The following is a 25,184-nucleotide window of genomic DNA, read 5'->3' as shown; positions in this document are numbered from 1 at the left end:
AAAGACAAATCTATGTCTGCGTGTAAAGTACTCACAAGGAACTCTATGTATGGATTTTCAGATAATTCCATTGGAAAAAGTGGCTAAAATCATCAAAATACCGAATATAGGGGAGTACCGTTATATGGGGGATATACGATATTGTGGAGAATTCCGTTTCAGGGATAAAGTGCTCACAAAGAACTCCGTGTGTGGATTTTCAGACAATACGATTGGAAAATGTGGGACAAATCATAAAATATCGAATATCGGGAGGTACCGTTATATGGGGGATATACGATATCGTAGACCTGTATAGACAATACTCTCTAAGGGGTGAAGTACTCACAAGGAACTGCTTGTGTTGAATTTAAGCCAATTCCATTGAAAAGCATGGCTAACATCATCAAAATACCGAATATCGGGGGTTACAGTTATGTGGGGGATATACGATATCGTGGACCTATATAGACAATTCTTTTTGAGGAGGTAAAATGCCCACAAGGGACTCCTTTTGTGGAATTTCAGACAATTCCATTGAAAAATGTGGCTACAATCATCAAAATACCGAATATCGGGGGTACCGTTACATGGGGGCTGTACGATATCGTGGACCTATATGGATAATTCTCTGCCGAGGTATAAAGTACCCACAAGGAACTCCTTTTGTGGAATTTCAGACAATTCCGTTGAAAAATGTGGGTAAAATCATCAAAATACCGAATATCGGGGGTACCGTTACATGGGGGCTATACGGTATTGTGGACCTATATAGATAATTCTCTGCCGAGGTATAAAGTACCCACAAGGAACTCTTTGTGTGGCTTTTCAGACAATTCCGTTGAAAAATGTGGCTAAAATCATCAAAATACCGAATATCGGGGGGTACCGTTATATGGGGGCTATACGATATTGTGGACCTATATAGATAATTCTCTGCCGAGGTATAAAGTACCCACAAGGAACTCCTTATGTGGAATTTGGGACAATTCCGTTGAAAAATGTGGGTAAAATCATCAAAATACCGAATATCGGGGGGTACCGTTACATGGGGGATATACGATATCGTGGACCTGTATGGACAATTCTCTGCCGAGGTATAAAGTACCCACAAGGAACTCCCTGTGTGGATTTTCAGACAATTCCGTTGAAAAATGTGGGTAAAATCATCAAAATACCGAATATCGGGGGGTACCGTTAAATGGGGGATGTACGATATCGTGGACCTGTATAGACAATTCTCTCTCAGGGGGTAAATTACTCGCAAGGAACCACTTGTGTGGATTTTAAGACAATTCCATTGAAAAATGTGGCTAACATAATCAAAATACCGAATATCGGGGGTACCGTTATATGGGGGCTATACGATATCGTAGACCGATATAGCCCATCTTCGAACTTGACCTGCCTGCAGACAGACGGACGGACAGGGCTAAATCGTCTTAGAATTTTACGCTGATCAAGAATATATATACTTTGTTGGGTCTAAAATGATTATTTCGATGAGTTACAAACGGAATGACCAACTTAATATACCCTCCATACCTTTTTTGGTGGAGGGTATAAAAATGACCAAGACCCCGAAAATAGCTTAAATCATAGTATGGTGGTACCAAACCGTGATCGCTTTTTGCACGGATGGTTTCTTCGCAAATTACCAACATTTGCAGAAATTAGTATTAAAAATATGGTTAAAATGTAAAATATACTTGAAATTTGGTAGTACCCTTATCCGGAGGTTATGACCCATATCTTAACCTGCAAAAGTGATTTAAGGTATCTTGAAAGTTTAGAAAGAATTTCTGCAAGGATAGAAATTCCTTTCTTACTAAATGTCCAAATCGCTCTACTATTTTGCGCCCTTTTTATTCGGTATTTCACTGATTGCAGTCCCAATGAGTTTTGCATTATGAGTTCTCATTGGACGGATTATTGTCACATAAAAGAACTAGGTCCACCTTTTGAAATGAGCCCATAACGCTTTGTCGGTCAATTTTGTTTCTTTAAATTTGTTCGCAATTTCCAATTGAAGCACGATGTAGTAAAAACCGCCATGTAACATCGAATTGCGCGCTCTTTTTAAAAAAGAAAAACAAATTTAAAAAAAATCTTCAACTTGTTCGCTTATTTTTTACAGCAATTGTTCAAAGGTCCCTACGAAGTTTGTCAATAGAATGTACTATAATTTTGAAATTCGATTCCAATACCGCGTTGAATTATTTCGACATCATCTATCATTATCGAATTGAAAAAACCGTTCATACACAATTAAATATTGATTCTTTTGTTCATTGCTTTTCCTCTTCTGAAATGATTTTATTCGTATAGTTTCACCCAACAAATACATAAAATCTATAACCACCAGTTTTTTCCGTTGCCGCTTTTAACTTAGCAAAAGACCACACACAAATTAGAATTCAAAAAAAAAAAAAAAAAAAAAAAACACTACAAATGTACATTCGAAAATAGTAAATCAAAATGAAAAAAATCATGCGAAATAAAACATTACTATTGTACATTTCAAAAGTCAAAATGAAAACGTTCAAATTTCACATTTTTACGCGATTTTTTTTTTTTTTTGATTTTATCCTTTTCTGCCAAGAGACAATTCCAAATTTGTTTGAATCTTTAAAATCAGATCAGCGGTTCTTAAGTTATAACCGTAGTAACTAACATAACACAACTTTTTTATGTATACATAGACTAGTTGACCCGGTCCGCGTTGCCGGCCCGTAATTTTAGTTTTTATTGCATATTTTTTAAAGCATAATAAATCACAGATCTGACTTATGTAAGCTGAATAATTTTTGTTATAAGTAATGACTTCATAGTAATTTATAAATAGAAATAAAAATGTATAGCAAATTATAATAGATGTTCACATAACGTCGGTTTCAGATATTTTGAATAGCCTGATCTTATTTTCAGCCATAGGCTTTCCCTTGAGTGTTAAAAACCTTTATGATATAGAACGTCTATAATAGCCCCATGTGAAAACTCAGCTCTTTTTTTGGTATTTTAATGAGCTTAGCAACATTTCCATTAAAGTTTGCTGTAATTTGGAATTTGTATATTCAACGTTTAGAAAAATATGCTGCGTGGTATTTAGTTTTGTCCACCTCATAATTGAGAGCAGAATAATTTCAGAATAGTCAAAAATAATTACTGTTTTACATTGTGTCATTTAAATTGTGCTCTGAAGACGCCAAAAAATCAATTTTTTTTTCATTTTAGTATAATTCAATGACGATTAAACAAATGTTTGGTCCCCTGCTACTTTCTAATATTCGTAATTGTTCATGTTGCTGCCACAATTTCCGACTAGATGAGTCCCAGTTTGAAATTTCGGAGTATACTTCATACATTCCAAATATACGTTCCTAACCAATATTGAGGGTTACGAATTAAATAGAATACAAAATTTTCTTTTCTAACCAAACATGGGTTAGGAGAGTGGACTTGCGGGTACATTTAATGTGGGGACTATATTTAAATAAATTGACAGTTACCTTTAAGATGGTTCTCTATCACAGGGTAGCTTAAATACAAATTTTAAGCCACATCAATTGATGAATGTGGACAAGACCAAGATGGACCCTACTCTAAAAATTTAAAATTTTATGAGAAGAGGATTTCTACCACCTTAAAAACAATGATGCCAAATAAGGGCCAAGAAATGAAAAAATGGTGGTTATACTAATCAGTTTTTGCAAGGATGGTTTCTTCTCAAATCACCAACATTTGCCGAAATAAGTATGAAAAGTATGGTTAAAATGTGTGTGTGTTTCGTGCTAAATGTCCAATTAGCTCTACTATTTTTGCACCATTTATATTAGGTATTTCACTGATTGCAATCCCAATGAATTTTGCATTTAGAGATTTCATTGGATGGATTATTGTCATATGAAAGAAATAGGTCCACTTTTTGAAGTGAGCCCCATAACGCTTTGTAGGTCATTTTATACCCTCCACCATACCATGGTGGTTATATTCATTTTGCCATTCCGATTGTAACTCATCGAAATAATGATCTTAGACCCCACAAAGTATATATATTCTTGATCAGCGTAAAATACTAAGACGATTTAGCCATGTCCGTCTGTCTGTCTGTCTGCGTGTCTGTCTGTCTGTTCGTATGTCTGTCTGTTGTAATCACGCTATCTCTCGAACGAATTGAGATAGAAGGCTAAAATTTTGCACACATGTTTATTTTGCCAGTAGGCAGGTTAAGCTCTTAAATGGGCCATGTAGGTCCACGTTTTCATATAGCCCCCATACAACGGTACCTCCCTATATTCGGTATTTTGATGATTTTAGCGACATTATTCACCGGAATTGTTTCAAATTTGGTATTTAAGTTCGAAATGGATACTACAGGCTGAGATAGAAAATTGTCTGTTGTTTTACTATTGTCTGCTTCTTTACTAGTTGTTTGTTTAAATGTGTTCGCATATACCAGCTGAAGCACTATGTAGGACTGGAGTTAAAAGCTAAATATCAATTTTAGACATGAAAGATAGCCATTTAACATCGTATTGCACACTCATTTATTTATACCCTCCACCATACTATGGACCTTGTCATTCCGTTTGAAACTCCTCTAAATACTTATGTCAGAACCAACAAAGTATATATATACTTGAGCATCGCAAAATTCTAATTCGATTTAGCGATGTCCAATCCTCTAAGCCGTTCTTGAGTTATGAGCGCAGTAACTACCAAAACTTTATTTTATATGGTGAAAATAATTCTTTATTTTGTATCTTCTAAGTATAGTTCGACCCAATAAATAAATAAATAAATAACATTTTTGTCCGTTGTCGCTTTATACCACCAAAAACAAAAAAAAAAAAAATACACTTCATATTAGAATTAAAAAAAAAAACACTACGAATATACATTCGAAAATAGTAAGTCAAAATGAACAAAAATCATACAAAATAAAACATTACTTTTGTACATTTCAAAAGTCAAAAAGAAAAACTTAAAATCATTCATTTGTACGAGATTTTTTTGGATTTTATCCTTTTCCGCCAAGGGACAATTCCGAATTTGTCTGAATCGTTAAAATCAGACCTGCGGTTCTTGAGTTATAAATGTAGTAACTAAAACAACTTTCTTTCATATGTATAAATAATCACTGTTTTTTTATACACTCCACCATACTATGGAGGGTATATTAACTTTGCCATTCCGTTTGTAACTCGTCGAAATACTCATATCAGACCCAACAAAGTATATATATTCTTGATCAGCGTAAAATTCTAAGTCGATTTAGAATTTCTTTCAATACATCAAATACTTGATTTTTAAAGGAAATACTCGCTGACAAATTATGGATTTTAGAAGAACATTCCTGGCTATTTTCAGAAAGCATATTTGTGCATCTCATATAGAGGATCCTTTGATTTATTTTAGTCTTATAGGATTCGTCTATCAATAAAAGTCCATGCCGAATATTACACTGGTTTTTTCTATCCCATATTGGTTTTTATGAGTGTAAAGATGATACGTTCGCCTTTGAAATTATAAAAAAATAGGAACAGGGAAGGATTCGTCTATCAATAAAAGTCCATGCCGAATATTACACTGGTTTTTTTATCCCATATTGGTTTGTATGAGTGTAAAGATGATACGTTCGCCTTTGAAATAAAAAAAAAAAATGGGAACAAGGAACAAAGCCTTTAAAAATAATTTATTCTTTGACAATTTCAAAACTATTCTCCTCCATTTTAGAAGCTATGAAATGGTAACTACTATGAATCGTTTACCAATCAAAAATTTCGGGTTAAAATTATGACAACAGATTTTGGTGTAGGGATTCAAATTGATTCCACACATCGTACTCTATTCCAATCCTTCTTCCTTCCTTGGGCACATATAAATACCACTCCTTCTCCATTATAATTTATTTTTCACACCAATCAACATCTAACATTTGGTTTGTACTTGAACTTTATCACAAATCTGTTTTTAGAAAAAAAGTTCAGTCGGAGTTGCTACAGATATATATCCTCAGAATTTGACCACTTATTTATGTTTGCCTTATTTGAAGGACGTATCATGAAGATTAAATAATTGAAACTTTTCGCTAAATCTAATATTGATTCTTTGAAGAGAACTGAAGAATAATATCACATTTTATGAGAATAATGATTATTCAATATTTTAACCCTTTGTAGGATAGGTACAAGATCTAACGTCCAAATATGATCTGATGAAGATCTTATAGAAGAACATAAACTATTATCTAGATGAATCATTTTTACTTTAAGGGGTAGGGAAGAAATCTTAGAATTAGTGAATAGACCTATGCATGAACCACACAACACCTCATACATGGTAGAATTACCATAACCTCATATTTGGTTTGTTTTTGACTTCTTCCAAAATTTTCAATTTTAATAATTGGTTTTTTTCATTTTATGTATATGTAGGGCGAATTCATATTACAACAATTTGTTTGACATATCAAGTTTCCTACAGCTGGCTGATAGGGCTACCTTGTATTTCTATCATGGGGGGTACAATATACCTTTAGCAGCCATGGGAAATAAAAAGAAAGTGTTGGCATTAGAGAAAAAAATTTATGTATGCACTTGCCATTGTGAGAAACCACAAAATTCTTCTTTGCTGACTGGTTGACCTTTTCCTGAGTTGAAGAATATCTCTCTTTCGAGTAAAATTGTTCCCCGAAACTAATAAAGTTGGTACATAAACATTTGTGGCATCATTCCATATTTTCAACCATTGATGATATAAATTGAAGGAAAGGCTCAAATTACGTCAGTACTGCAATCGGCTTCAATATCTTCGAAATTTTTCCAGTGGTAGGTATTTTTACCCTGATCCCGGGAAACAATTTTGGAACACTCTAGTTTAGTATAAACTCTTTTTTCGAATTTTTTTTCCAGAGGTACTTATTTTTACCCTGATTCCGGGAAGCTTTTTTTCTTGGGAGACAGACCCGGGACCCAGATTTTTGACCCGAAAGTCCGGGTTCAACATTCAGATCCACTTACCCGATATAGACATATAGGTATCGTTTGAAAGTGGTCACATGATTGGGTAATTTTTAAGCGGTTCCGAAGTTATAGTCAAATTTTGGATTTTTTGGACCCGAAATTTTTATAAAAACTCCAAAAAGCCGAAAAAGGGACCATTATGGGGGTCAACCAAATTGACGCCAAATTGTTGTGCTAAAACCTTTTTCGGGGTCCAGAGATAATCTCTTCCTGGTACGTTCAACCAGCTACGCGACCTAAAGTTTTTTTTTTTTTTTCTAGATTAAACAGTTGTAAGTAGAAGGCCTTCGGCCGGGGCTTGACATTTTCTCCTCTGGGTATGTCCCACACCGGCTAACGCGAACCAAAGTTTTCTAAATTTGATACTTTTTTTAAATTGCCAGCCTTCGGCAGGGGCTTGAGATTTTCTTCTCTGGGTATGTCCCACACCGACTAACGCGAAGCCTTCGACCGGGGCATAAGATTTTTTTCTCTGGATATGTCCCATCCCGGCTAACGCAAACCAAAGTTTTCTAAATGTGATACTTTTTGTAAGTATCCGGCCGGGCTTTGAGGTTTTCTCTTCTGAGTATGTCCCACACCGGCTAACGCGAACCCAAGTCTTCTAAATTTGATATTAAATAAAAAATAAATAAACCTTTTTTATTGAACACATAATATTAATGAACTTGTTAGAATCGGGCTATGCGGGTGGAAAGACCCATATCTCTGGACTTACAAAGGGTATTAGAACAAATTGTAGCATTTTGGAAAGGTAAAAGTATCGCCAATAATTTGATATCAATTTGGTTGACCCCCATAATGGGCCCCTTTTCGACTTTTTGGGGATTTTATAAAAAATTCGGGTCCAAAACATCGTTAATTTGACTATAACTTCCGAACCGCTCAAAAATTACCCCATTATGTGACCAACTTCAAACGATACCTATATTGTCTATATCGGGTAAGTGGATTCGGATGTATATCGGGTGAGTGGATCTGGGTCAAGTCGGGGTCTTGAACACGAACATTCGGATCAAAAATCAGGGAAGTTATAGACAAATTATCGATTTTATGGACCCGGATTTTTTATAAAACCCCCAAAAAGTCGAAAAATGCCCATTAAGGGGGGGCAACCAAATTGATGCCAAAGTATTTCTGACACTCTTACCTTTCCAAAAAGCTACATTTTGTGCTAATACCTTTTTCGGGTCCACAGATATTCTCTTTCTCCTCTAGGTATGTCCCACAACGGCTAACGCAAACCAAAGTTTTCTAAATTTTATACTTTTTATAAGTAGGCGGCCTTCAGCCGGGCCTTGAGATTTCCTCCTCTGGGTATGTCACACACCGCCTGACGCGAACAATAGTTGTCTAAATTTGACATTTTTGTAAATAGCCGGACTTCGGTCGGGGCTTGAAATTTTCTCCTCTAGGTATGTCCCACGCCGGCTAACGCGTACCAAAGTTTTTTAAGTTTGATACATTTGTAAGTAGCTTTTCGGGTTATCCTCTGAGTATGTCCCACACCGACTAAGGCGAACCAAAGTTTTCTAAATTTGACACCTTTTGTAAACAGGCGGCCTTCGGCCTGGTCTTAAAATTTTCTCCTCTGGGTATGTCCCACGGCGGCTAACGCGAACCAACGTTTTCTAATTTTGATACCTTTTGTAAGTAGCTTTCATAAGTTTTCAAACGATACATATATTGTCTATATCGGGTAAGTGGCCACTGACATTATATTCCCCTAATCGGATCACAAACTTGTATCCACAGAATGTCTGTTATAATGTGTATTCAGACTTACCGTAACAATTTCAAGCATTTCTTGGCGTGATATGTAACCATTTCCATCTAAGTCATACATAGAGAATGCCCATTTTAGCTTTTGCTCTAATTTTCCTCTAGACGTTACGCTGAGGGCGCAAAGAAATTCTCTAAAATCTATTGTACCATCACCATTTGCATCGAACGTTCGGAATACGTGCTCGGCAAACTGAAATTTATAAGAAAACATTTTTATATATAAAATCAAAGACATTGTGTATGTATATTATTTGAATATTTATATTTGTCAGTAGGTTATCTACATCGACTATATTCATGCAATTTGCGTCCTTTAGAACTCAAATATTTCGTGAGTGTTGAAAAAAAATGTACAAACATAAACAAAAACTGAGATGCAATTGAAATTTGCGAATTATTTTAAATAAAAAGATAAAAAATGTAAATTTTAACTTGTATTTTTTCATTAAAACAACATTATTGCTTAAAGTGTTTAAATGTTATAAGCTCCATAAATGTACAGTTACACCTTCAAAATCAAAAGTAAATTCATTTCGAATAAAATTTTAGTTTTTCATTGTCCGAAAAAAACCAAATACGGAATCAATTCTACTATCGATCGGAATTTGTTTCTGTAACATGCCTGTTAATAATTTTTTCATAAATTTTCCGTGAAAACATTCATTTTCAAATACACGCCTGTGTGCCAATTCTGAAACTTTTGTTGTTACTGTCCATTTTATGGACAATTTTTTTTTTGTTTACAGTAACGATACGAATATTCAGTTAAAAATAGTTAAATTTAAAAATTTTTCCAAACAAAAATTTATACATATTTATAGAACATACACAAGAACAGAAAACTCGAACCGTCGGATTTTAGTTTCTGAAGTTTCTAATCTACCCTCGTCATTCCGTTTGTAACTCATCGAAATAATAAAGACCCAATATATAGTCTTGATCAGCGTATAGCCCTGTCTCCTGTAATCACGCTACAGTCAAAACGAATTAAGATAGGAAGCTAAAATTTTTCATATGTATGTCTTTTGTCTGCAGGCAGGTCAAGTTCGAAGATGGGTCCACGATATCGTATAGCTCCCATATAACGGTACTCCCGATATTAGGTATTTTGATGATTTTTCAATGGAATTGCCTGATATCTCACACAAGGAGTTCCTTGTGAGTACTTTACTCCTGAAAGAGAATTGTCTATATAAGTCCACGATATCGTATATCTCCATACAACGGCGCCTTTCGATATTCAGTATTTTTATGATTTTAGCCACATTTTCTAATATAATTGTGTGAAAATTCTTTGTGATTTCTTTGTGAGTACTTTATCCCCTGAAAGAGAATTATTTATATGGGTCCACGATATCGCATAGCCCCATATAACGCTACACCTCCCCCCCCCCCCCACCATATTCGATATTTTGCTAATATTAGCCACATTTTTGAATGGATTTTATTATACCCTCCACCATACTATTGAGGGTATATTAACTTTGTCATTCTGTTTGTAACTCCTCGAAATACTCTTGTCAGACCCAACAAAGTATATATATTCTTGATCAGCGTAAAGTTCTAAGTCGATTTAGCGATGTCTCTCTGTCTGCCTGTTGTAATCACGCTATCTTTCGAACGAATAGAGATAGAAGGCTAAAATTTTACACACATGTTTATTTTTCCAGTAGGCAGGTTAAGTTTGGGCCACGTAAGTTTACGTTTTCATATAGCCCCCATATAACGTTACCTCCCGATATTCGATGTTTTAGAGGCATTATTCACCGAAATAGTTTCAAATTTGGTATTTAAAGTTCGTAATGGATACAACAGACTAAGACAGAAATTTGTCTGTACAAGTCCAGGTCTTCGTATAGCCCCCATATAACGGTACTCCCAATATTCGGTATTTTGGTGATTTTAGCGACATTATTCACCGAAATCGTTTCAAATTTGGTATTTGAAGACAGAAAATTCTATGTGCAAGTCCAGGTCTTCGTATAGCCTCCATATAATTTTGCGTCATAATTAGCCGGAATTGTTTCATATTACATATTTAGAGTTCGTAATGGGATCTACAGTCTGTGACAGAAATTTGTCTATGCAGGTCCAGGTCTTCGTACAGGCCCCATATACTAGTGCCTCCCTATATTCGGCATTTGTTTAGAGTTTAGGTACAATACTCAACGAAATTGTTTGAGATGTCGTATTTGAAGTTCGTAATGGATTTACAGCCTATGACAGAAAATTGCCTATGCTGGTCCAGGTCTTCGCACAGCTCCGATATAACGGTACCTCCCTATATACGATATTGTGACATTATTATTTGAATTTGGTAATGACTTATGACAAACAATGCCTATGTAAGTCCACATCGTATAGACACAAATATAATGGCTGTATTCGGTATTTTTAAAATTTTAACAACATTTTTTAAGGATTTTATTTCCAAATTCGTTCCAAATGGTGGAGGATTTTCAAAGTTCGGCCCGGCCGAATTTCTTGCTTTTTAACTTTTTTTTTAATTTCCTATATGGTCCCAAATGGCGAAGGATATTTAAAGTTCGGCCCGGCCGAACTTACTGCTTTTTTACTGGTTTTTATTATATTTTCCTAAGTCTATAGATACAGAATCCCTACAGACTGAATTAATACTAACAAGTAAAAAAGCAGTAAGTTCGGCCGGGCCGAACTTTAAATACCCCACACCATTTAGAACGAATTTGAAAATTTTCGAAAGAGATAACATTCGCCAGAAATTCTGTTAATATTTTAAAAATACCACATATAGCCGTTATATGAGGACCTGTACGACGTGTTCCAAGCCATTACCATATTCAAATTCGAAACATGAAATAAACGGTGAATAATGTAGCCAAAATCATCAAAATACCGTACATAGGAGCTATACGAAGACCTGCATAGACTATTTTCTGTCACAGGCTGTAGCTTCCATTACGAACTGCAAACACCGAATTTGAAACAATTCCGGTGAATAATGTCGCTAAAATCATCAAAATACCGAATATCGGGAGGTACCGTTATATGGGGGCTATACGAAGACGTCGACTTGCACAGACAATTTTCTGTCTCAGCCTGTAGTATCCATTTCACCGGAATTGTTTCATATTTGGCATTTAAAGTTCGAAATGGATACTACAGGCTGAGACAGAAAATTGTCTCTGCAGGTCCACGTTTTGATATTGCCCCCCGATACAACGGTAACTCCCGATATTCGGTATTTTGATGATTTTAGCGACATTATTCACCGGTATTGTTTCATATTTGGTATTTGAAGTTCGAAATGGATACTACAGCCTTATACAGAAAATTGTCTGTGCAGGTCCACGTCTTCGTATAGCCCCCATATAACGGTACATCCCAATATTCGGTATTTTGATGATTTTAGCGACATTATTCACCGGAATTGTTTCAAAATTGGTATTTGAAATTCATAATGAATACTACAGTCTAAGATAGAAAATTGTCTATGCTGGTCCATGTCTTCGCACAGCTTCAATATAACGGCACCTCCTTATATACGATATTTTGATGATTTTGGCTACATTATTCACCGTTTATTTCAAGTTTCGAATTTGAATATGGTAATGGTTCGGCCCGGCCGAATTTACTGCTTTTTAACTTGTTTTTATAATAGTCATAGACTAATGAAAATAAAGACAAAGAAATGATCTCATCGTTTATCTTCGAAAAAATTCGGATCAGCAGATGTCGTTTCAGTAGTTTGAGTTAGAATATTGTAGTCACTCAAACCTGAAATGTTAAAAATATTAAAGATTTATGAACTGTAAATGGTGCATTGGAATAAAAAACTGCCCATACATGATCGAAAAATATTCAATAAAACAATTGTAATTATTGAAAATTCAATTATTTAGTTTTCGAAGTCAAGTGACTCGACCAAGCTAAACACACTGCGTAAAAACTGTTATCAACCGATATTGCAAGCTGTCGTTGTCTATATTTTCAATAGTCTACCATTTTACTTCTTTTTATACCCTCCACCATACTATGGAGGGTATATTAATTTTGTCATTCCGTTTGTAACTCCTCGAAATATTCATGTCAGACCCAACAAAGTATATATATTCTTGATCAGCGTAAAATTCTAAGACGATTTAGCCATGTCCGTCTGTCTGTCTGTGTGTCTGTCTGTCTGTCTGTCTGTCCGTCTGTCTGTCTGTCTGTTGTAATCACGCTATCTTTCGAACAAATTGAGATAGAAGGCTAAAATTTTGCACACATGTATTTTTTCCCAGTAGGCAGGTTAAGTTCGTAAATGGGCCATGTAGGTCCAAGTTATCATGTAGCCCCCATATAACGGTACCTCCCGATATTCGGTATTTTGATGATTTTAGCGACATTATTCACCGGAATTATTTCAAATTTGGCATTTGAAGTTTGTAATGGATGCTACAGCCTAAGACAGAAAATTATCTGTGCAGGTCCACGTCTTCCTGTAGCCCCCATATAACGGTACCCCCGATATTCGGTTTTTTGATGATTTTAGCGACATTGTTTACCGAAATCGTTTCAAATTTGGTATTTGAAGTTCGTAATGGATACTACATCCTAAATCAAAAAATGAGCCATGTAGGTCCACGTCTTCATATAGCCCCCATATAACGGTACCCCCGATATTCGGTATTTTGATGATTTTAGCGACATTGTTTACCGGAATCGTTTCAAATTTGGTATTTGAAGTTCGTAATGGATACTTCATCCAAAGTCAAAGAATGAGCCATGTAGGTCCACGTCTTCATATAGCCCCCATATAACGGTACCCCCCGATATTCGGTATTTTAATGATTTTAGCGACATTATTTACAGGGATTGTTTCAGATTTCGTATGTGAAGTTCGTAATGGATACTTCAGCCCATGCCAGAAAATTGTCTGTGCAGGTCCATGTCTTCGTATAGCCCCCATATAACGGTACCCCCCATATTCGGTATTTTGACGATTTTAGCTACATTATAAACAGATTTTTCTTCAAGTTTCGCATTTAAATATTGTAATAATTTATGACAAAAGTTGCCTATGCAGGCCCACGTCGTCGTATAAGCATTCGGTATTTTTAAGATTTTAACAGAATTTTTAACGGGTTTTAATTTTGGAAATTGCCAAATTTGTACCAAATGGTGGAGGGTATTAAAAGTTCGGCCCGGCCGAACTTACAGCTTTTTTACTTGTTTTTTTTTATGTCTGCAGAAAAACTGTTAACAACCGATATTGCAAGCTGTCGTTGTCTATATTTTCAATAGTCTACCATTTTACTACGTTTTTTTTTTTTTTTTTTTAAAGTAACGATTTCTGCAGACTTAATACTGATCTTTGGCATATCTTCTTCTTTTTTGTTGTTGCTCTATTCTGATATAATGTCAACACTGTTCTGCAACATGTCTAGTTTATTTTTATAGTTCGATATTTATTTGTGGTGGTTACAATACCGTATGAAAATTAGTTGCTTAAGAGGTGTTGGGAGGGCTGCATATAAAAAATCGGTATTTTTAAATGCAAAATATTTATGTATAAAGTGAAATAAAAGTTGATTGCACCTATTGATAGGCCTACTTCTTTATTTTCGTAGCCAAATTTTCGACAACTTTCGTTAACGATTTTATAAGCAACCTAAAATTGCTGTTAGGAATAATTGTCATTAATAGGATTGAGAATCCCACAGCTATTTTAAAATCACACACTAGTGAGCTTCACCACTCGATCAAAGAAACTTTCAACCAGAAATTATTATAATATTCCCAGTGTTTGTATTTGTTTAAAGGAAGACATTTTACTTTATAAATAATAAGATTTTTTCGAGCTTTAGGCCATTTTCGGATTTATTTTATTGATTACAATAAGATGCTCCCAATATTTCGCAATTATCAAATTGCATCTTCTGGGGCAATCTATTTTAGAAAACATAATTATTAATATCACAGCATTTTGTTAGGGGCACAATTATTTTCCAAAAAAGAGATTTCTTACATTTACATAAAATAGTCAGATTTACTTAACAGCTAATGTAGTTTTTACTCCCATTGTCTGGTGTTATTATTGCACTGATTATTTCTACGTATTGCACGATCTCTTTTTTGTCAATTGTCGATAACAATAAGCTGCATTATCGGTATCGCTTTTGTAATTGATCTTTTTATACCCTCCACCATACTATGGAGGGTATGTAATCACGCTATCTTTCGAACAAATTGAGATAGAAAGCTAAATTTTTGCAAACGTGTATATTTTGCCAGTAGGCAGGTTATGTTCGTAAACGGACCATGTAGGTCCAAGTTATCATATAGCCTCCATATAACGGTACCTCCCGATATTTGGTATTTTGATGATTTTAGCGCATTATTCACCAGAATTGTTTCATATTTGGCATTTGAAGTTCGAAATGGATACTACAGCCTAAGACAGAAAATTATCTGTGCAGGTCCACGTCTTCGTATATCCCCCATATAACGGTACCCTCCGGTATTCGGTATTTTGATGATTTTAGCGATACTATTTACCGGAATCGTTTCAAGTTTGGTATTTGAAGTTCGTAATGGATGCTACATCCTAAGTCAAAAATTGAGCCATGTAGGTTCACGTCTTCATATAGCCCCCATATAACGGTACCCCCCGATATTCGGTATTTTGATGATTTTAGCGACATTATTTAACGGAATCATTCCAAATTTGTATTTGAAGTTTGTAATAGATACTGCAGCATACAGCAGAAAATGGGCCATGTAGGTCCACGTCTTCGTATAGCCCCCATATACCGTACCCCCTGATATTCGGTATTTTGATGATTTTAGCGACATTATTTACCGGGATTGTTTCAAATTTCGCATGTGAAGTTCGTAATGGATACTTCAGCCTATGCCAGAAAATTGTCTGTGCAGGTCCACGTCTTCGTATAGCCCCCATATAAAGGTACCCCTATATTCGGTATTTTGATGATTTTAGCTACATTATAAACAGATTTTTCTTCAAGTTTCGCATTTAAATATTGTGATAACTTATGACAAAAGTTGCCACTTCGTCGTATAGGCATTCGGTATTTTTAATATTTTAACAGAATTTTTAACGGATTTTATATATTTATTTTTTTTTTTGTGGAAATTGCCAAATTTGTACCAAATGGTGGAGGGTACTAAAAGTGCGGCCCGGCCGAACTTGCAGCTTTTTTACTTGTTGTTTGTTGGTATGTTATTTATATGCAGCATCTCCAATAATAAACTTCTGTTTTAGTTATTCTCCGCCTGTAATACTCGTATTTTGTCAAAGTTTGGTATGTGGTTGTTAAGTTTACAGTGTTCCGCAAGTGCAAGCGCAAGTGCAAGTGTCTAAGGACAAATCTGAAAAATATTACAAATCAATGATTTATATTCCAGGATTATCTGAGAGATTTCAAAATTCCGATTTATATGACGAGGATAAACTGCAAATAGCAACACGGACAAACAATACACTAAAAAGTTTATTTACTAATACCAAAAGTAGAATTCCGTTAAGTGAGAGACAATGTAATCTATAGCATTGAATGTGATGGAACAAAAGACGAAAAATGTGGAAAAGTATATGTTGGTACCACAAAAAACAAATTAATAACTAGAATATCGGGACATAAATCAGACATTAAATTAAGGAACCAAAACAATATTCAAAAAACAGCACTTGCGGAACACTGTAAACTTAACAACCATATACCAAACTTTGACAAAATACGAGTATTACAGGCGGAGAATAACTACAATAGCAGGTTAACATTGGAGATGCTGCATATAAATAACATACCAACAAACAAAAAGATCAATTACAAAAGCGATACCGATAATGCAGCTTATTGATATCGACACTTGACAAATAAGAGATCGTGCCAAGGTAGATGTACTAGGTAATCGCATCAGCCCAGCTGACGGCACCATTAAATGTCAAAACAAATTGTTGTAATGAAGAATTCGTCCTAAATGAATGCAACAACAAATTTGTTTATGCTGTCTTCCCTAAAAGTACCTTTTTATAATACTAGTAAAAAAATTAAAAGAAAATGAAGGAAGGAGGGTGGCTTTGGAGTGCAGCTTTAAGAATTAAGTTAGCCTCAACATCTATGATTCCCAAAGCACATCACGGGAAGTAGAACAAGAATTCGACTCTTGCCATTTGCAGTTCCGGAGAACTTTCGGTGTAAACCAGTAAAATATAGTCATTATACGTTCCTTGGTTTAAAAAATATCGCAATACTACAATTAATACTTATTTTACTCTTATTTGTTTTACAATAAAAACTTTTATTGCGACGTTCCTTTACGACGAGAGGCACACAAAATAAAATGTAAACAAACACCTCGCTTCTGATTGGTTGAAACAAATTTGCCGCAACTTTTAATTGTCATGGCGAATCTATGTTTTTCGCCTTAGATGCCAATTTTGACATTTGAGGGTACCACAAAAGTAGCTTTGTTGTAGCAATTCGCCGATGCGGTTACCTGTTAGATCTACCTTGGATCGTGCAATACGTAGAAATAATCAGTACAATAATAACACCAGACAATGGTAGTAAAAACTACATTAGCTATTAAGTAAATCTGACTATTTTATGTAAATGTAAAAAAAACTCTTTTTTGGAAAATAATTGTGCCCCTAACAAAATGCTGTGATATTAATAATTATGTTTTCTAAAATAGAATGCCCCTGAAGATGTAATTTGATAATTGCGAAATATAGGGAACATCTTATTGTAATCAATAAAATAAATCCGAAAATGGCCTAAAGCTCGAAAAAATCTTATTATTTATAAATCAAATAAAAAGACCGACAAACAACCATTTCTCAAGAAGACATTTTACTCTAAAAAGCATAATATATAAATCTACATTGTAAAAATTATGAGGAACTATTTGATATGAATTAAGTTTCCATTAAATAAGCCTGCTCTACTATACAAGTATATGTACGACAAAATAACCGCTTATCATCGAAAAAATTCTAATCAGCAGATGTCGCATATGTGGTTTTCTTTTCGAGGTAGAGGTTTATGAACTGTAAATGGTCCTTTAAACTAGAACAAGTAAAAAAGCTGTAAGTTCGGCCGGGCCGAACTTTTAATACCCTCCACCATTTGGTACAAATTTGGCAATTTCCAAAATTAAAACCCGTTAAAAATTCTGTTAAAATCTTAAAAATACCGAATGCTTATACGACGACGTGGGCCTGCATAGGCAACTTTTGTCATAAATTATTACAATATTTAAATGCGAAACTTGAAGAAAAATCTGTTTATAATGTAGCTAAAATCGTCAAAATACCGAATATGGGGGGTACCGTTATATGGGGGCTATACGAAGACATGGACCTGCACAGACAATTTTCTGGCATGGGCTGAAGTATCCATTACGAACTTCACATACGAAATCTGAAACAATCCCTGTAAATAATGTCGCTAAAATCATTAAAATACCGAATATCGGGGGGTACCGTTATATGGGGGCTATATGAAGACGTGGACCTACATGGCTCATTCTTTGACTTTGGATGAAGTATCCATTACGAACTTCAAATACCAAATTTGAAACGATTCCGGTAAACAATGTCGCTAAAATCATCAAAATACCGAATATCGGGGGTACCGTTATATGGGGGCTATATGAAGACGTGGACCTACATGGCTAATTTTTTGATTTAGGATGTAGTATCCATTACGAACTTCAAATACCAAATAATTCCGGTGAATAATGTCGCTAAAATCATCAAAATACCGAATATCGGGAGGTACCGTTATATGGGGGCTACATGATAACTTGGACCTACATGGCCCATTTACGAACTTAACCTGCCTACTGGGAAAAAATACATGTGTGCAAAATTTTAGCCTTCTATCTCAATTTGTTCGAAAGATAGCGTGATTACAACAGACAGACAGACAGACGGACAGACAGACAGACAGACACACAGACAGACGGACATGGCTAAATCGTCTTAGAATTTTACGCTGATCAAGAATATATATACTTTGTTGGGTCTGACATGAATATTTCGAGGAGTTACAAACGGAATGACAAAATTAATATACCCTCCATAGTATGGTGGAGGGTATAAAAACTACATATTTTGACAATTAAGATCACATTTTAAAACAGAATTTATTAATATCCGGTACTTAGAGTTTGTAAGTGGTTTTATCTCCTGTAGCAAATCATTGTCTATATAGCTTCACGATTTCTTATAGCCCCCATATTTCGGTATTTTAGGAATTTAAACCAAATTTTAAAATTAAATTGTTCATAATTCGGTTCATAGGTTTTACAATGACAAACATTGTCTATATAGGTTCACGTTCTCCTATAGCCCGGAAATAACGATACTTTCCGATAGTCGGTATTTTGACACCTTAAATCCCACATTCTAAAACAATTAATAAAGAATTCGGTATTAAAACTTTTTAACGGGTTGTACCTCCTGTGGTAGAACATTTCTATATAACTGTACCTCCACACGATTAAAGACATAAATCGAATATTCTTATTTTTTCGAATTTACATTTATTTGTCCATGATTTTGAACCCGCATTAGCGATTTTTAACACAAAGAACTATTAATAAATATAAATGATAGCTTTCGGTTTAAACCTCTTCCATTTGTATATACAAAGATAAACTTAATTCCATTAAACTTTAATTCCATTTTTATACCCTCCACCATACACAGTATGGAGGGTATATGGAGTTCGTCATTTCGTTTGTAACTCATCGAAATAATCATTTTAGACCCAACAAAGTATATATATTCTTGACGTCTGCAGGCAGGTCAAATTCGAAGATGGGCTATATCGGTTCACGATATCGTATAGACCCCATATAACGGCACCCCCCGATATTCGGTATTTTGATGCTTTTAGCCACATTTTCTAATGGAATGGTTGAAAATCCGCACAAGAAGTTTCTTGTGGCTACTTTATCCCTTGGAAGAGAATTATCTACATAGGTCCACGATATCGTATAGTCCCCATAAAACGGTACCCTCTGATATTCGGTATTTTGATGATTTTAGCCACATTTTTCAACAGAATTGTCTGAAAATCCATACAAGGAGTTCCTTGTAGGTACTTTATGCCTTGGAAGAGAATTATCTATATAGGTCCACGATATCGTATAGCCCGCATATAACGGTACCCCCCGATATTCGGTATTTTGATGATTTTAGCCACATTTTCTAATGAAATGGTCTGAAAATCCACACAAGAAGTTCCTTGTGGGTAAATTATCCCTTGGAAGAGAATTATCTATATAGGTCCTCGATATCGTATAGCCCCCATATAACGGTACCCCCAATATTCGGTATATTGATGATTTCAGCCACATTTTTCAATGGAATTGACTGAAATTCCACACGGGGAGTTCATTGTGAGTACTTTATCCCTTGGAAGAGAATTATCTATATAGGTCCACAATCGTATCGTATAGCCTCCATATAACGGTACCCCCCGATATTCGGTATTTTGATGATGTTAGCCATATTTTACTATGGTATTATCTGAAAATCCACAAAAGGAGTTCTTTGTGAGCACTTTAACCCCTGAAAGGTAATTGTCTATATAGGTCCACAATATCGTACCGATATTTTATATTTTAAAGATTTTAATAGAATTTTTAATGGATTTTATTTTTTGAAAATTTTCTAATTCGTTCCAAATGGTGGAGGGTATTAAAAGTTCGGCCCGGCCGAACTTACTGCTTTTTTACTTGTTTCACTTGCCCTTTGTCGAAAACAAAATGTCTAACCTCTTTTTATACCCTCCACCATACCATGGAGGGTATATTAATTTTGTCATTCCGTTTGTAACTCCTCGAAATACTCATGTCAGACCCAACAAAGTATATATATTCTTGATCAGCGTAAAATTCTAAGACGATTTAGCCCTGTCCGTCTGTCTGTCCGTCTGTCCGTCTGTCCGTCTGTGTGTCCGTCTGTCTGTCCGTCTGTTGTAATCACGCTATCTTTCGAATGAATTGAGATAGAAGGCTAAAATTTTGCACACATGTCTATTTTTCCACGTTTTTATATAGCCCCCATATAACGGTACCTCCCGATATTCGTTATTTTGATGATTTTAGCTACATTATTCACCGGAATTGTTTCAAATTTGGTTTTTGAAGTTCGCAATGAATACTAAATCCTAAGACAGAAAATTGTTTGTGCAGGTTCACGGCTTCGTATAGCCACATATAACGGTACCTCCCGATAATCGGTATTTTGATGACTGTAGCTACATTATTCACCTATTTTTATACCCTCCACCATACATAGTATGGAGGGTATATTAAGTCCGTCATTCCGTTTGTAACTCATCGAAATAATCATTTTAGACCCAACAAAGTATATATATTCTTGATCAGCGTAAAATTCTAAAACGATTTAGCCTGTACGTCGTTGTAAACACGCTACAGTCGAAACAAATTAAGAGAGGAAGCTAAAATTGCACCGATCTCTCTTTTGTCTGCTGGCAGGTCAAGTTCGAAGATGGGCTATATCGGTCCACGATATCGTATAGTCCCCATATAACGGTACCCTCCGATATTCGGGTTTGTGATGATTTTAGCCTAATTTTATAATGAAATTGTCTGAAATTCCACACAAGGAGTTCTTTGTGAGCACTTTACCTCCTGAAAGGGAATTGTCCATATAGATCCACAATATCGTATACACCCCATATAACGGTACCCCCGATATTTGGTATTTGGATGTTTTTAGCCATATTTTTCAATGGAATTGTCTGAAATTCCACACAAGAGGTTTATTATGCGTACTTTATCCTTTGAAAGAGAATTGTCTATATAGGTCCACGATACTGTATGTCCCCCATATAACGATACACCCCAATATTCGGTATTTTGATGATTTCAGCCACATTTGTCAATGGAATTGACTGAAACTCCACACAAGAAGTTCATTATGGGTATCCCTTGGAAGATAATTATCTATATAGGTAGCCCCCATAAAACGGCACTCCCCCGCGCCCTTTAATGGTATTTTGATGAGTTTACCAACATTTTTCAACATAATTGTCAGAAATTCTTCACAAAGAGTTCTTTGTGAGTACTTTATCCCCTGAATGGGAATTGTCTATATAAGTCCACGATATCGTATAATCCCCTATACAACGGTACCTCCCGATATTCGGCATTTTGATGAATTTAGACACATTTTGTAATGGCATTGTTTCAAAATCCACACAAGGAGTTCTTTGTGAGTACTTTATACCCTGGAAGATAATTATCTATATAGGTCCTCGATATCGTATAGTCCCCATATAACAATTCCCAACGATATTCGGTATTTTTATGATTTTTGACACATTTTTTTACGAATTTCTCTGAAAATTGGTAGTTGTAGGTCATAATGGGTCCCAGTTCGTATAGCGAATCATTGCAATTATAGGTCCACGTTTTGGTATAGTCGTCATATAACGGTACCTACCGATATTCGGTATTTTGATGATTTTTGACACATTTGTTCACGGATTTGTCTGAAAATTTGTATTTGTAGATCATAATGGGTTCTAGCTCCTTTGGCGTAACATTACATGTATAGGTCCCCGATTTAATATAGCCCCCATATAACGGTACCTCCCGATATTCTGCATTTTAATAGTTTTTGTCACATTTCTTCGCGGATTTGTTTTTTTAATATGTTTTTTATTTTTTTTAAGTTATCTTAACATATTATATTGCGGCATATTTCAAACGGCACGCATATTACCCATACCCAAACAAAAAATGTATTCTCAATTGACAATATGCTTTATGATGATCAAAAATTGCTAAACCCATACCAACGTGGTCATGGTACGGTTTCTCATTTATTGATGTTTGTGATAATGGAGTTCTATAGCGTTTGACAGAGTCGACTATGCAATAATGACAGATTACCCAAAAAATTAAATTCTTTTTCAATACTATTGCTTGTAAGCTTGTTTGCTCATATCTAAGCGGTAGTTCTCATTTCGTAGACTACAATGTATTTGTCTCTTGCATTAGAGAAATATGTAGTGGGGTGCTAAAGAGTTCTGACCTTAGTCCCCTGTTATCTACTTTAAATATTAATGAATTGCGTGATTCATCAAAACACCACATATAAGGAGTCCATGAACCGTTACGAACATAACCTGCCTGCTAGTAAAATATTTCTATCTTAATTCGTTCGAAAGATAACGTGATTAAAACATACAGAAACACAGACAGACGGGCGTCGCTAAATCGACTTAGAATTTTACGCTGATCTGGAATATAAATACTTTGTTAGGTCTGGAAAAAGTATTTAGCGGAACGACAAAGTTAATATACCGTCCATAGTATGGTGGATAGTATGGTTGAATATAAATATATGATAAATTTTCGGTTCGAAAATTGGCAACAAATTTTTTTTTAATTAATGTGTGTTTGCGTGGAAATATCGTTTTTCACTCTTTGATTCCATAATGAATATGTGATTTTAGGTAATTTTTCCAGAGAAATAAACGCAGAGATCGGATCCCAATTATTCGTTTGTACATAAAAAATTACCAATGCTGAAAGACAACTATTAACTCCGCGTTACGCACAAAAATTTTATCGTAGCATGGAATTCATTATTTTGTACTCATGACAATCCTCGTATTTTGGTAAACGCCAACATAAGTTTTTTTTAACGAACTTACAAAGACGTATTAACGGATGTATATCGTATGTCAAATCATGATATGACAAGTGAAAACTGAGATCTTTACTAGTTTTCCTATGCAGGAATTCCCTAAGAACTGCGTCGTGCTTTGGGAAAAAAAATTAATTGATAATTGCTGACCTGACCTGCTTTCGTGACATTAGAGGCATCGATGACGTCGATCCTCTAAGCAATAATAAACGTTCCTAATATACACGTAGTGCAACGTTCAAAGGATCTTCTGCCCAAAGGCTTTCTCAGTTCTGAAGGTTTTCTCGAACATCCTCGCTTTAATAACTGCACAATATGCAACAAACGGCATTACTCGCTGTTAAACATTGAGGTTACGCCTCTCTCGTCTCTGACGACTTCATCGAACCACAAAGTTTAAAAAACGACCTACGGTGTAGTGGTCATTCTGATTTTAAATTCGTTCCAATTTACATTTTCGTTACCTCTCTGCTTTTCATATGTGTTGGAAAATTGAGCATGATGATTGGGAAAATGTTGGAAGGATTAAGTCCCATAAACAATAAGGAACAACAATTAGATGGCATCGCTGATCCCCAAGGCATGGCATTTATAACAACAAAAATTGGAGTAAATAAAACTAAAAATGCGATGGTCCCCATGTTCCTTTAGGGGATATAGTGGTTTCGCACATTGGTCTCGACTAGTTCAACCTTTAGAATAAGGACCTTATCGATCTATTGCTCCACGTGCACATAATTTCATTCTTCATAACATACAAAAAATTAATTTGTCTATTCTTATCCTGACGTAAAACTAGGAAAACGGTGGATTGCTGCAAGGATCGGTGGAATGTCTAATTTCAAACATCGTTTTCATTAAATTGCGTTAGTATTACATGTTTGTAACCCGAGTGATTTTTCTTCTCCTTGGGTAATTAATTATTTAAAATTCCATTTCCATTCCATTTCCATTTATCCATTCTTTTATACTTTTAAAATTATTCAGCAAACATTGAGGGACCACAAGCCGAAAAAAATTGATAATTTTCTTGAGTATTCTAAAATTGTAACGTACGGGTAGTTTTTTTTAATTTGAATAGCCTCCAGGGTTAACTACAGTACGTCTTCATCTCGCAAGTTAAGTATAGTAAGGTCTTCATACTTTGGGAGTGTTCCTCAACAATAATAATATATTACTAAAGTTTGATTAAGTCTTTTTCCATTATTAAGTCGCTGAAAGCTTAAATTCACGCTTTGAAAATTACATTCATACTGATATGAAAATCGACTATTATTGTTTTGTTAATCGAAAGTTCTGACGCCTCATTTTCCCACGCCTGCCGACCATTAATTCATAACGGGAATTGGTTTTGGATCCATCAGAAGATCGAGATCGACAAATGATTTTACAGTTGAGACGTCATGACCGTCAATATAATACTATAAAATTAAAGAGTTAACTGTTAAAAAAGTTAACTCAATATGGCATTTTGCGTGAAATTACCGCGGTAATTGGTTTTTAAAACAATTTTGGAATGTCACTTAATTTGGTAATTTCCTATCATTTGACACATTTGTTAGTCTTCCAGACTTTTGTGAAGGTATAATTTAAGATTTTTTCAAGAAAGTAGGAAAGTGACCAAATTTTAGTAAATAATTAAACAATATTATAGTGAAAAAAGCTCAATATGTGATTTTGCGTGAAATTACCGCAGCAATTGGTTTTTAAAA

The 25,184-nt window shown here is 35.0% G+C and overlaps 1 protein-coding gene across 5 annotated transcripts in view; it reads right to left on the bottom strand.

Annotated features, from left to right (window-relative positions):
* Positions 1-25,184, bottom strand: part of LOC101901167 (neurocalcin homolog) — a 337,832-nt gene that overhangs the window by 27,856 nt on the left and 284,792 nt on the right. For all 5 annotated transcript variants that reach the window (XM_059131518.1, XM_059131516.1, XM_059131515.1 and 2 more), the window contains one exon: positions 8,791-8,979. In XM_059131518.1, the coding sequence (XP_058987501.1) occupies positions 8,791-8,979 (189 nt within the window). The remainder of the gene's footprint in view (positions 1-8,790; positions 8,980-25,184) is intronic.

Source organism: Musca domestica, unplaced genomic scaffold (genome assembly GCF_030504385.1).
Source record: "Musca domestica strain aabys unplaced genomic scaffold, Musca_domestica.polishedcontigs.V.1.1 9, whole genome shotgun sequence".
NCBI classification, from domain to species: Eukaryota; Metazoa; Arthropoda; class Insecta; order Diptera; family Muscidae; genus Musca; species Musca domestica.
This window is presented reverse-complemented; position numbering and strand designations above follow the sequence as displayed.